This window comes from Mercenaria mercenaria, chromosome 5, assembly GCF_021730395.1.
Source record: "Mercenaria mercenaria strain notata chromosome 5, MADL_Memer_1, whole genome shotgun sequence".
In the NCBI taxonomy this organism is placed as follows: Eukaryota; Metazoa; Mollusca; class Bivalvia; order Venerida; family Veneridae; genus Mercenaria; species Mercenaria mercenaria.
Genome location: NC_069365.1, coordinates 33,098,437 through 33,111,380, shown reverse-complemented (window position 1 = coordinate 33,111,380; position 12,944 = coordinate 33,098,437). Strand labels below are relative to the sequence as shown.

At 35.5% G+C, this 12,944-nt stretch overlaps 1 protein-coding gene across 6 annotated transcripts in view; it reads left to right on the top strand.

Annotated features, from left to right (window-relative positions):
- The window catches only part of LOC123556829 (protein mono-ADP-ribosyltransferase PARP14-like), a 41,684-nt gene that overhangs the window by 8,801 nt on the left and 19,939 nt on the right, over window positions 1-12,944 (top strand). For all 6 annotated transcript variants that reach the window (XM_053543120.1, XM_053543123.1, XM_053543119.1 and 3 more), the window contains exons 3-7: window positions 1,200-1,427; window positions 1,910-2,131; window positions 5,401-5,518; window positions 10,536-10,612; window positions 11,699-11,794. In XM_053543120.1, the coding sequence (XP_053399095.1) occupies window positions 1,200-1,427; window positions 1,910-2,131; window positions 5,401-5,518; window positions 10,536-10,612; window positions 11,699-11,794 (741 nt within the window). The remainder of the gene's footprint in view (window positions 1-1,199; window positions 1,428-1,909; window positions 2,132-5,400; window positions 5,519-10,535; window positions 10,613-11,698; window positions 11,795-12,944) is intronic.

Genomic DNA, 12,944 nt, shown 5'->3' with positions numbered 1-12,944 from the left:
AGTGTCATGTGTTGTAGTAGAAATGGTCGCAGAGGCAAAATCACTTGCCGCCAGCAATCTAAAGGTTAAGTGTCATGTGTAGTAGTAGTAGTAGTAAAATGTTTCTGTTATTGGACTCAGTATTGTTATATTTCCTGGTCCTTTGAGATCATAAGTTCCAGTCAGTGTTTCTGTTTGAGTTCTGCCCATGGAAGTGTGAGGGTGCTGCACATTTCATTACATCTCATGTACAAACTGAGTGTACTGTTGTCTTGATTGGTGACTGACATACCATATAACAGGTTATTTTTACTGCTGTAAAAGTTAACGGATTTGGGGTAAAAACACATGATTTTATTTTATATGATTTTGAAATTTTCGAAGTCACAAGGTCTACCAGTTTATTTGACTTTATGTGGCGAATTTATACGAGGCCAATATTTACGAATCTGATTTGGACGTATAAAATAGTAAAAATTAGCAGCAGGTAAAAAATACCCGTTATAAGGTACATGCAAGATTCTTTTTATTATGTCTGCTGTTTCTGCTGAAGTATATAAAATTTTTGTTTCTTAATCTGTTAAGACAAAATCAGTTTGATCAGTGTCAGAATGTTATAACACTTCCCCAATATCAAAAACTTGATACAGTGTTATTTCATTCCAGTGGTGTGAAACATGTGATTAATAAGTAATTAATTACACTTGTTTTGTCACGATTAGTTATGAATGGTCTTAAATAGGGCTGGGACGATTTCAATATTTTGAAACCAGTTTATCTTTTGTATGAACTTGAAGTGAACCGGTTAATCGGCTGCCATCTTGAAAATGCTGTTTTCTTTCCTGACGACGGTATTAAGGTACTTCCAGTAGCTGCTTACATTAGGAACTTACGAACTTTATCCTTTGCAAACAATGTGATAATAAGTCATATTTTGGTGTATTTTATCACGACATATCACGACAGGCAAATCAGAGACTATTGACTATGTTCAATGTGTTTTAGCAGAAATATACTGTGGGTCTATGTGCTAGTCAAAGAAATGTATATAGATAAAGTACAGTAAGTGATGTTTTTTGTTTGAGAGCGATTAGCAGTTTTACAAAACTGAAACTGGTTTCACCTAGTAATCGAATCAGATCTGATTAACCGAGTAATTGTCCCAGTCCTAATTTTAAATGAGACAGTAATTATGATAAAGTAATTATGATATATTACAGAGTGATGTGATTGTGTGTACTGCCAGCAAAAATCTGGACCTGGGCCGTGGACGAGCATCTCGTGCATTACTTGAGAAGGCGGGTGATGACATGTCAGATGACTGCGAGAACTACCCTGATGGTATAGAGTATGGTGATATAGCAGTTGTCAGAGCCGGGAACTTGCCATGTAAGAGAGTCTACTTTGTGGCACTTCCTGTGTGGGGAACCGGCCATGCTGAGGAGAAAGTAAGAGAAACCTGTGAAATATAAGCATATACTACAATACTCAGATTACTTTATTTGTCAGTTTTCATACCAAATATATTTGATAGTTGGAGGTATTATTATTATAAATTGTAAATTCTATTAAAAATATGACCTGTATTTCACAAATGAATGCAATTAAAAAAAAATCAAAGTTTATATTTGGCTAGGTGGAAATTCAATTCCATATTTATAAGACATTGTGCTTGTACTGGTTTTGTGAATATTTAGATGCAGTAAATAAATACTTAATTAATTAATAATAATAATTAAGAGGAGATGTAGTTAAAGAAGTGTAGAGATAAAATTAGCAATTGCTTTCTGATGAAAATACTTTCATTGAATTCTCAACAAAAAATTGCATGTTATAATTGAAAGCAGGGCAAAGGTTTTCACCATTTTTAGCAGCAATTTACTATTTAACTAAAATGTAATTACTGTTTAAAGGTTACTTTGTATTACAGGGATTGGAAGCTTTAATAAAAGAATGTTTGAAATCAGCCAGTGATGAAAAATGTGAGTCAATAGCATTTCCAGCCCTCGGTACAGGACTACTGAAGTACCCGGCAGACCGAGTGGCACACTGTACATTACAGTGTATACAGGACTTCAGTAATAACCGCCCAAACACTTCACTGAAATATGTGAACATTATCATCTTTCATCAGGACAATGCTTCATACAATGTAAGCTGTTGATGCATGTTTGTGCATGTCTTTTGTCATTGTCTAAGTAAATTTGTTTCTTTCTGTGTGTATCATTTAAAGTTATGGCCCATTAATTTCAAAGTTGTGTTAATTTGTTAGATATCTCTCCGTGCATTATGAGTGTTAAATTTACGCATACTTTGATCTTATCCAAAATTTTGAATCGCTCCAAGTGTGTATCAGTATCTAGTAGGCACAGTAATAATACTTTTTGTGCCACCCTCCTCCCCCCCTCATGAGTGGTGGGGGCATATAGATTTGGTCTTGTGCGTCTGTCCGTCCGAAGTTCATGACAGACCTAGCTCAAAAAGTATTTGATATAAATTGATGACACCTTGCTTGAGTCTTTACCTTGATATGAACTTGAGAACCTCCTATTTTTCATCTGGCTCCACTCCCTATTTCCAGAGTTATGGCCCCTGAAATAGTCAAAAATGCACATTTTCTTCTTGTGACACGCCTAGCTCAGAAAGTATTTGATATAAATTCATGAAACTTTGCATGAGTCTTAATCATGATATGAACTTGCGCACCTCCTATTTTTCATCTGGGTCTGCCCCTATTTCCAGAGTTATGGCCCCTGAAATAGCCAAAAATGCTCATTTTCACCTTGTAAAGCGCCTAGCTCGAAAAGTATTTAATATAGATTTATTAAACCTCACATAAGTCTTTATCATGATATGAATTTGCGCACCTTCTGTTTTTCATCTAGGTCCGCCCCCTATTTCCAGAGTTATGGCCCCTGAAATAGTCAAAAATGCACATTTTCACCTTGCGACGGGCCTAACTCAAGAAGTATTACATATAAATTGATTAAGCCATGCATGAGTCTTTATCATGATATGAACTTGGCACCTCGTATTTTTTGTCTGCCTCTGCCCCATATTTTTAGAGTTATGGTCCCTGAATTAGTTAAAAATGCAGTGATACACCTAGCTCAAAAAGTATATGATATAAATGGATGAAACCTTGCATGAGTCTTTATCATGATATCAACATGCACACCTCCTATTTTTTGGCTGGCTCCAACCTCTTTTTTTAAAGTTATGACCCCTGAAATAGTCAGAAATGTACATTTTCACCTAATGTGTGTAGCTCAAAAAGTATTTGATCATAAAACCTTGCTCTAGTCTTTATCATAATGTGACCTTGCACAGTTGGCATTCTTTTTGAGAATCTTAGCGCTTATAACAGAGTTATGGCCCCTGAAATAGCCAAAATAAAGGATTTTTTGTTTGTGATGCTCATAGGTAAAAAAGTATTATGGCCAAGAATAATGAATCCTTTTTATAAAATGTTTGTTGAGGCTATATCCCCTTAAGACTGCAAACATTTGAATTGTTGCCCCTTATTTGTGACAAATGTACCAGTGGGGGCACACCATGTGTCCTACAGACACATTCTAGTTCTTCTTTAGCTCACCTGTCACGTAGTGACATGGTGAGCTTTTGTGATCACATTTTGCCGTCGTTCATTCGTCATCTGTTCACAATTTCTTATGAACACGATAGAGACCACATTTTGCAATCAATTTTAATCAAACTTGCACACAACTTGGTTTGGCATAATATCTCGGTTCCTTTCGAAAACTGGCCATATCCCATCATGGGTGCCAGAGTATGGCCCATTTAAGGGCAAAATTTGCTATTTTTGGCTTGTGAACACGATAGAGACCACATTTTGCAATCAACTTTAATCAAAATTGCACACAACTTGTATTGGCATAATATCTCATTTGCTTTCGAAAATTGACCAGATCCCATTATGGGTTCCAGAGTTGTGGCCCCTTTAAACAAGCTTGCATACAACTTGTATTGGCATAATATCTCGGTTCCTTTCGAAAACTGGCCATATCCCATCATGGTTTTCAGAGTATGGCTCCTTTAAGGGCTATTTTTGGCTTGTGAACACGATAGAGTCCACATTTTGCAATCAACTTTAATCAGACTTGCAAACAACTTGTATTGGCTGTGTTGGTGCGCAGTAAAATCCAAATAAATAAATAAATAAATAAATGTTTTGGCATAATATCTCAGTTCCTTTCGAAAATTGACCAGATCCCACCATGGGTTCCAGAGTAACGGACCCTTAAATGGCCAAAATTTGCTATTTTGGCTTTTGCAGCCATATAGAGACTTCATTTATGGTTTAATTTGATACAAACTTGCAAAATATCTTCAACAACAATAAATCTTGGATTCCATGATGAATCTGTCAGATCCAGTCTTAGGTTCTGGAGTTACAGCCTTTTTTACCATGTGAACACGATAGAAGTGACATTTTATATTTGATTTTAGCCACACTTACACACAACTTAAGTCACAATAAGATCTCAGATTCTTTTGAAAACTGGCTAGATTACATTATAGGTTCTGGAATTACTGCCTCTGAAAGGGGCAAAATTTTCTAGTTTGGCCTTTCAGCCATATAGAGGTTTCATTTATGTTTTGATTTGATACAAACTTGCACAAAATGATTATCTTGATAATTTCTAGGCCCGGATTGAAACTGGGTCATGTCAGGTCAAAAACTAGAGGTCATCAGGTCAAATCAAAGGAAAAGCTTGTTAACAACCTAGAGGCCACATTAATGACCCAATCTTCATGAAACTTGGTCAGAATAATTGTCTTGATGATATCGATTTCTAGGCCATATTTGAAGCTGGGTCATTTGGGGTCAAAAACTAGGTCTTCCTGTCAAATCAAACAAAAAACTTGTTAACATTCTTGAGGCCACATTTATGACCCCATCTTCCTGAAACTTGGTCAGAAACTTGGTCAGAATGTTTATCTTGATGATTCCTATGCTAAATTTGAAACTGGGTCATATGGGATCAAAAACCAGGTTAACCGGTCAAATCAAAGGAAAAGCTTGTTAACACACATGTTCATTTGATGTGCATGAAATTTGTTCATAATGTTTGTTTGCATGAAATTTCGCATGAATTTTTATCTGGGTCATGTAGGATAAAAAACTAGGTTACCAGGTCAAATCAAAGAATAAGCTTGTTTACATCAAGAGGCCACATTTTTGGTCCAATCTTATTGAAAATCTTTCAGAATATTTGTCTGCATGAAATCACTAGGTAAAACATGTTTACACTGTTATTGTTTGTTACTCAGGTGAGCATGGCCATCTTGGCCCTCTAGTATATATAACAGTTGTATAATATATCATACATGTCGAAAGTGCATAATGCTTGATCATGGTAGTTTTTCAGAGATACCTTATACGATATGTATTTTTAGGCATTTGAGCAGGAAGCGAGATCTCGTGCCTCAGCCAGCAGTCAGGGTGGGGCCTCAGGTGGTGCAAAGGCCAAACTTAAGACCCCTATTGGGGTCAGATCTATAATATCAAGGCAAAGTAAGTATATACAATTTGTCTTTTTTTTTTTCAAGATTCAGTATGTCTTTTCGTACAAAACTATTTTGTCTTTTTCTCTTAAATCCTTGAGATTTATGTTGAAAAACCTTGATTGAATCAATAAATATGAAAAATATTATTATATATATTATTATCAGTTTTTGGAAGATCAGACTTTTTACCATTTTAGGACTAGTGTAAAATCAAAGTAAACATGTGTGCATAAGCTGATCATATTATTATATTTTTTCAGCCTTAATGCAAGGTCAGTTTTCAGTGTTCTTCAACCTTTCTTTGTCCCACTATGTTCATAATACATTTCTAGATCCAGTTGTTCGAAAACTTTTACAAGCTGTTAAACTAACCGCCTATTGAATTTTGGTTAAAAGTACTAATCATTATGGGAAACACTAATGTGTGATGTTTTAATTCTACTGCAGAAATGTTTTAGTGCTCCTAGTAATTGACTGGTACATTGTTTTTCTAAGTTTTATAAAATGTCGAAATATAATTCTAAAAGTTAATTGACCATTAAATTAACAGTTTCCAACAACTAGGCCCAGGTTGTAACAGCATGCAGGTGCCTCCATGGCGGAGTGGTTAAGGTAGCTTACTTGGAACTACTTTTCCCTAACCGATGTGGATTTGAGCCACACTTTGGCCATTGAATTCTTCATGTGCGGCAGCCTTCCAGCTGGCTTGCGAAAGGTTTGTGGTTCTACCCAGGTGCCCACTCATGCATCAAAAAACTGGAAAGTCTCCATATGACCAGTAATTGTATTATCATACACACCTGGTTGTATTAACGTACCCTAAATGTCAGAGATATGATTCTTCCTCTTTTCAGCTTATTTCCTCTTTTTGCACAGAAAAGTTTAAAACAGGTAGATGGATTTGGGAAAACATGTGCAAAAATCATAATATTGTTAAAAGTGTAAAGGGTATCCTCTGGTTTCCTCTTTTTTGGCAAATTGGCAATCACATCCCTGTATGCACACATGGTTGTTAGAATATACTCTGGTATCATATATACCTGGTTATAACCATATACTCAGATATCATACTGGTACACATCTCTCTGTTTTTTAGCTCATCTGTCACAAAGTGACAAGTTGAGCTATTGTGACCACTTGATGTCCGTCGTGCTTAGTGCATCGTCCGTCAACAATTTCTAAAAAATATTCTTCTTGAAAACCACTGGGCAGAATTACACCAATCTTCACAGGAATGATCCTTAGGTGGCCCCCTTTCAAAATTGTTCAAAGAATTGAATTCCATGCAGAACTATGGTTGCCATGACAACAGAAAGGAAAATTTTTAAAAATCTTTTTGTCCAAAACCACAGGGCCTAGGGCTTCGATATATGGTGTGTAGCATCATCTAGTGGTCCTCTACCAAGATTGTTCAAATTATCCCCCTAGGGTCAATAATGGCCCCGCCCCGGGGGTCCCAAGTTTTACATAGACTTATATAGGAAAAAAAGTTAAAAAATCTTCTTGTCTGAAACCACAACACTTAGACCTTTGATATTTGGTTTGTAGCATTGTCTTATGGTCCTCAGCCAAAATTGTTGAAATTGTACCCCTTCGTTGAAAAGAGGCCCTGCCCTGGGGGTCCCAAGTTTTATATAGACTTATATAGGAAAAAGCGTTAATAATCTTCTTGTCTGAAACCATACGACCTAGGCTTTTGATATTTGGTATGATGCATTGTCTAGTAGTCCTCTACCAAAATTGTTCAAATTATGCCCCTGGGGTTAAAAGAGGCCCCGCCCTGGGGTCACTTAGTTATTATGTGAGTTATATAGGAAAAATACTTAAAAAATCATCTGATCCTATTTCCAAGACTCATTAATTATAATTACCTGATGACCCCAAGTAATATGATGTCACTTGACTGTGACCTTGACCTACTGACCTACTTTCTTGTTTTTTAAGATACAGCCTTGAAATTTTGATGACATACACAGTTTTGCACACAAATCATAAAACTGAATTTCGTTGACCATGAATGTGACCTACTGACTTTCTTAATATTTTATTATCAGTTTGACATTTGAAACATGTAGCTCATATTACTCAGGTGAGCGATCCAGGGTCATCATGACCCTCTTGTATTCCTTAAGAAAACGCTCAATACAAGTTATGTCTCCCACCACACAGTGGTATTGATTTACTCCTGTCTGTGTGTTTGTCTGTCTGTCACAAATCTTGTCCGCGCTGTAAGTCGAACAGTTCTCATCTGATCTTCACCAAACTTCAACAAAATGTGTTTGATAATAAGTCCTAGGCCAAGTTCGATAACTAGCCAGATTGGCTCAGTCACTTCAGAATTATGTCCCTTGAATTACCGAAAATCGCTCAGGTCTTGGGGCATAAATGATATGTATACTACTTAGTCTAATCATGTGAATAGTAGTATATGAGTCATATATGCCCGAAGACCTAATCATGTCAGATGATTAGGCAGTTGAGGTCTTGGTGCATGGTTGACTCATATACTACTATTCTGAGGTTTAGGTTCAGATGATTAGGCAGTTGTGGGAGACCTTGATTAGGCAGTTGTGGGAGACATTGATTAGGCAGTTGTGGGAGACATGTGCTTTTCTCAAAAGCAGCTCTAGTTCCAGATTGATTTGTAATAGTTTGGGAATCTATTGTCTCTGGTGTAAGTAAGTGTTAAACAGTCAGAGCTACTGTCTTTCTTAAAGTTAATTTTGACAATAGGTAATTAGGATGTAAAATATTTTAATTGAAATACGTGGCAATGTATGTACTCAACTGATATTTGGAAGCTTGTGAAAAATTAAGCGCATAGACATTTACATTTTATTTGGCGATATGACTGAAAATAAGTAAGTTTAGAACTATGAAAAGTTTCACTAAATCTACATAGCGGAACTTTTTGTATACATGAAAATGTCACCAGGAGTGAGATTGTCTGATAGAAGCCCAATGTGAAAATTGACAGAACAATATTTTTTAAGTAATTTATCAAAAAATTCAAGCACACACCCAGTCTTCCTTTGGATACAATAATGCTTTGAAAAAAATTGCTTAGTAAAATTTTGTATTGTAGAACACTACTTGTTTCAGTTGTGTAAAGAAAATAATTTAAACTTCAATATTGCATCATATTCCTGAGTAATTTTAAATTCTCATGCATAAATGTTAGATTTCGGTTTCCTGCAAATGTAGTAGTTATTGGTTCTCTGTGTATGTGACTTTATTCATAATCATTTCAATATGATAAGTACAGGTATTCTATTGCATTGAATTACATTCTGCAACAATTAAAGTTCACTTGATGCTTATACATGTACATTTATTCTTCTTGTATAACATTTGTCTAGTTGCAGGTGAGATTATCAGAATAACAACTAAGAATTACTGATGTCATTGAGCACTGTACAATGTATGAAGTACATGAATCTCTAATATTCTTGTATATTATCATTGTTAATTTTCTATTTTTGATTAATTATTTGAGCCGTGCCATGGGAAAACCAACATAGTGGGTGTGCGACCAGCATGGATCCAGACCAGCCTGCGCATCCGCGCAGTCTGGTCAGGCTCCATGCTGTTCGCTTTTAAAGCCTATTGGAATTGGAGAAACTGTTAGCGAACAGCATGGATCCTGACCAGACTGCGCGGATGCGCAGGCTGGTCTGGATCCATGCTGGTCGCACACCCACTATGTTGATTTTCCCATGGCACGGCTCATTTATATAAATCATTTCATTCATTATGTTGATTTCTTAAAAACTAAAACTTTAGACCTATTATGTTTTCAGTACAGTAAAGTTAATCTTCCAATCCTGAGAGGGTGAACATTTTTGAGTACTTGTACTAAGATTATCGACTTTGGCTGATGCCTTGGTCAATATTCCAGTTTATCAGGGTGAACATTTTTCATATCCTCTTAGGAGTACAATATTTATATCAAAGAGATATTGTATGATGGTGAGGTGTATTTCCAAGTTTATGGACTTGACTTAGGTAATATTCACGAGGGCCACAAGGAGGGTGGGGCCAGTTTTCTCTGTATGGCAATATTGAAGACTTAAAAAAAAATCTAAAATTGTCAGTCTGTTTTTAACATAATATCACACATATTTATGGGGTTTTTTTTAGTGACATTCTACCAAATTTCTTCAGATGTATTTGCTATGTCAAAACTTAAAGGTATAATAGCCAAGGGGTGGGGTAGGTTGTTTTGATATGGTCAGTGAACACAATGAGAACCTTTTTGTCAGAAAACATTTTCACTATATCAAAAATAGAAAAATCTTAAGAGGAGGTCTCCTTCTTTAACCCTTGATCCAATTCTGTAGTAATTTCTCAGGAATGCCTCTTTGAGGAACCCTGACTAATACAGTTAATATTTTTCTGATTTGTCAAAAAGCATGGCAGCAAGAGCGAAAAACAGAAATATTTTCAGATGATTTATTTTCTTAATTTGCTGGTTCAATTTTTAATTAATATTACAGAACTGATTCTTATGGGACACTTGTCTAAGATTGTTCAAATTCTGTCAGTTTCATTAAAAAAAAAGACCATGACCTAAAAATAGAAAAAGTTTGAAACGACATTATCTCTGAAACTACTGGTCCAATGTGGAAATGAATTCACTGAATGTTCTTTTAGTGACCTTTTACCAAGTTTATTCATATTATTCAAGTTGTCAAAAATTTCCTGTATTGCATTTATATTATTGTTCCTGTATGTACATTTTATATAGTTGTAGTGAAACCTTCAAAAATCTTCCTGTCAGAAACCACTGACCCAAGTTCAGACTGATTTTACAGATACTGTGACCCTCTATCAAAAAATCAAGTTTTAAAATTCACATGATGGATATAGGGCTATCACAGCCTTCTTGTTTCAGGTCAACATATCTAATCAGAGTGACTTTATAGAATGCCAAAACCCATGGGGCTAGAATCAAAATTCTTCGACATCTGCCTCTTCAGTGTCATCACATCTGAAATATCCGTATCAATGTTTTTATATTTCAGTTTCCAATGGTGGGGATGCAGATGCAATAGGGAACATCAAAGTCCATATCACATGCGGAGAAATCGCTAAATTTCATGTAAATATACTAAAATGTAAAAAATTGAAAATGCACAATCACTGGTATAGTTGAAGATGGGAAATGACTTTTATTGTACACTTAATCAGAAGCTTATCTAGGTGACCAAACACATTAAAAAAAATTTGGGAGTCTTTTGAATATCAGACAGATGTATATGCTATTTATTAGCTGTTTCTCTGTATTCAATTCAATAATTGGGGTTTAATAGAATTTACCAGTTAAAGTGGCATCTTACTGCACATAGTGTATTTTTGATGAATGTTTAATAAAAGCAATTTTCAGTTGCTCTGCATTTCGATGTGTTGAATTAATGATAAGTATTTGAAGCTGATGCTTTAGAAATAAAGAAATAGGACTAACAAAATAATATTATAGTTCTTTTCTTCAATGTTCTATGCACTGATCTCCCTTACCTATATGTAGAGATTTCTTAAGTTGAAGGGAAGCAACTCCTATGTGCAGTTTGACTTTTCTTAGCTTAAGCCTGCTGGTGGCAAGCGATTCTGACTTTGCAACCAGTGCAGACGAAGATCAGTCTACATGTCCATGTAGGCTGATAATGGTATGCACAGTTCGCTATTAGTCATTAAATTTTCAGTGAATGTTCCTTCGAATAAATGGCACTACCCAAATTGAATAGTAAACCAGTTCATTTTAGAAATTTAGAAGGGTTAAGGTTAAAAAGACTGCCCCAGTCAAAATAGGAAAATTCATATTTGGAAAGTTATTATTTCTTACTAGAAACAAGAAGTGTTTGGTATATTGGGTTAAAAGCTATAATTTCCTCCACCCTTTTTACACACACATCTATTTCAGCTGGATTTTTACGTGAAGAATGCGCATAATTCCACTTTAACCAAATATTTGTCTCACAATGAAAGATTTCCAGAATTTAGAAAAAAGTATATGAGCAAAGTACGGAATACTTAGTTGGTAAAAAAAAGAAATAATTTGCAAATTTGAATATGTAATTTCATTTGTTTTCTGCAAGAATGCAATGTTAAAGCACTTTAAAATTAATATCAATGTCATGCATGACTTATGTTGAAACTCAGCATGTTTAAAACACCATGTTTCATTCAGGCTGACGTTATTGTCAATAACACAAAGCAGGATTTACAGTTACGTAATGGAGGAATGTCTGAAGCTATACTTGAGGAAGCAGGTCCTCAACTTCAGGTAAGTTAACAGTGTCTCCCTCACTTTCGGGCACATAGCTGCCTACACATGACTTCACAGTTTTGTCCACTTTGTTCTACCAACAACAGAAGAGAGATAATGAATACTGCGTACTGACCTTCTTGCATGATGGCTAGCATCATAATGTTACAAAAGTGTTTAAAAAAAGACCTTTTACTGCAATATGGTAAATCCAAATACTGCAATATGGTAAATCTAACCTGCTTGATGAACATAATTTACACATAACACATTCTTGTATACTCATCTCCTACAGTTTCCATGTAATTCAAATAAAACTTGATCTACCTTATCAGCATGAAGTGGACATGCACATATTTTTAGCTCACTTGTCACTTGGTGACAAGGTGAGCTTTTGTGAACACCTGTCGTCCATCCGTCGTCTGTCGTCAGTCTTCCGTTCACAATTTCTTGTGAACAGAATAGAGACCACAATTTGCAATCAATTTTAATCAGACTTGCACACAACTTGTACTGGCATAATGTCTCGGTTCCTGTAGAAAACTAGCCAGATCCCATCATGGGCTCCAGAGTTATGGCCCCTTGAAGTGCCAAAATCTGCTATTTTTGGCTTGTGAACACGATAAAGACCACATTTTGCAATCAACTTTAATCAAACTTGCACACAACTTGTATTGGCATAATATCTCAGTTCCTTTTGAAAACTGGCCAGATCCTATCATGGGTTCCAGGGTTATGGCCCCTTATAGGTTCAATATTTTGGCTTTTGCAGCCATGTAGAGACTTCATTTATGGTTTAATTTGATACAGACTTGTAGAATATCTTCAACAACAATAAATCTTGGATTCCATGATAAATCCGTCAGATCCAATCATAGATTCCGGAGTTACGGCCCCTAATTGACCCCTAAAAAAGTCAAAATTTGGTGATTTTTACCTTGTGAACATGATAGAAACTGAAGTGACATTTTATATTTGAATTTAACCACACTTACACACAACTTAAGTCACAATAAGATCACAGTTTTTTTTTTTCAAAAAGTGGCTAGATTCCATCATGGGTTTTAGAGTTACTGCCCCTGAATGGGGCAAAATTTTCTAATTTAGCCTTTTCAGCTATATAGAGGTTTCATTTATACTTTGATTTGATAAAAACTTTCACAGAATG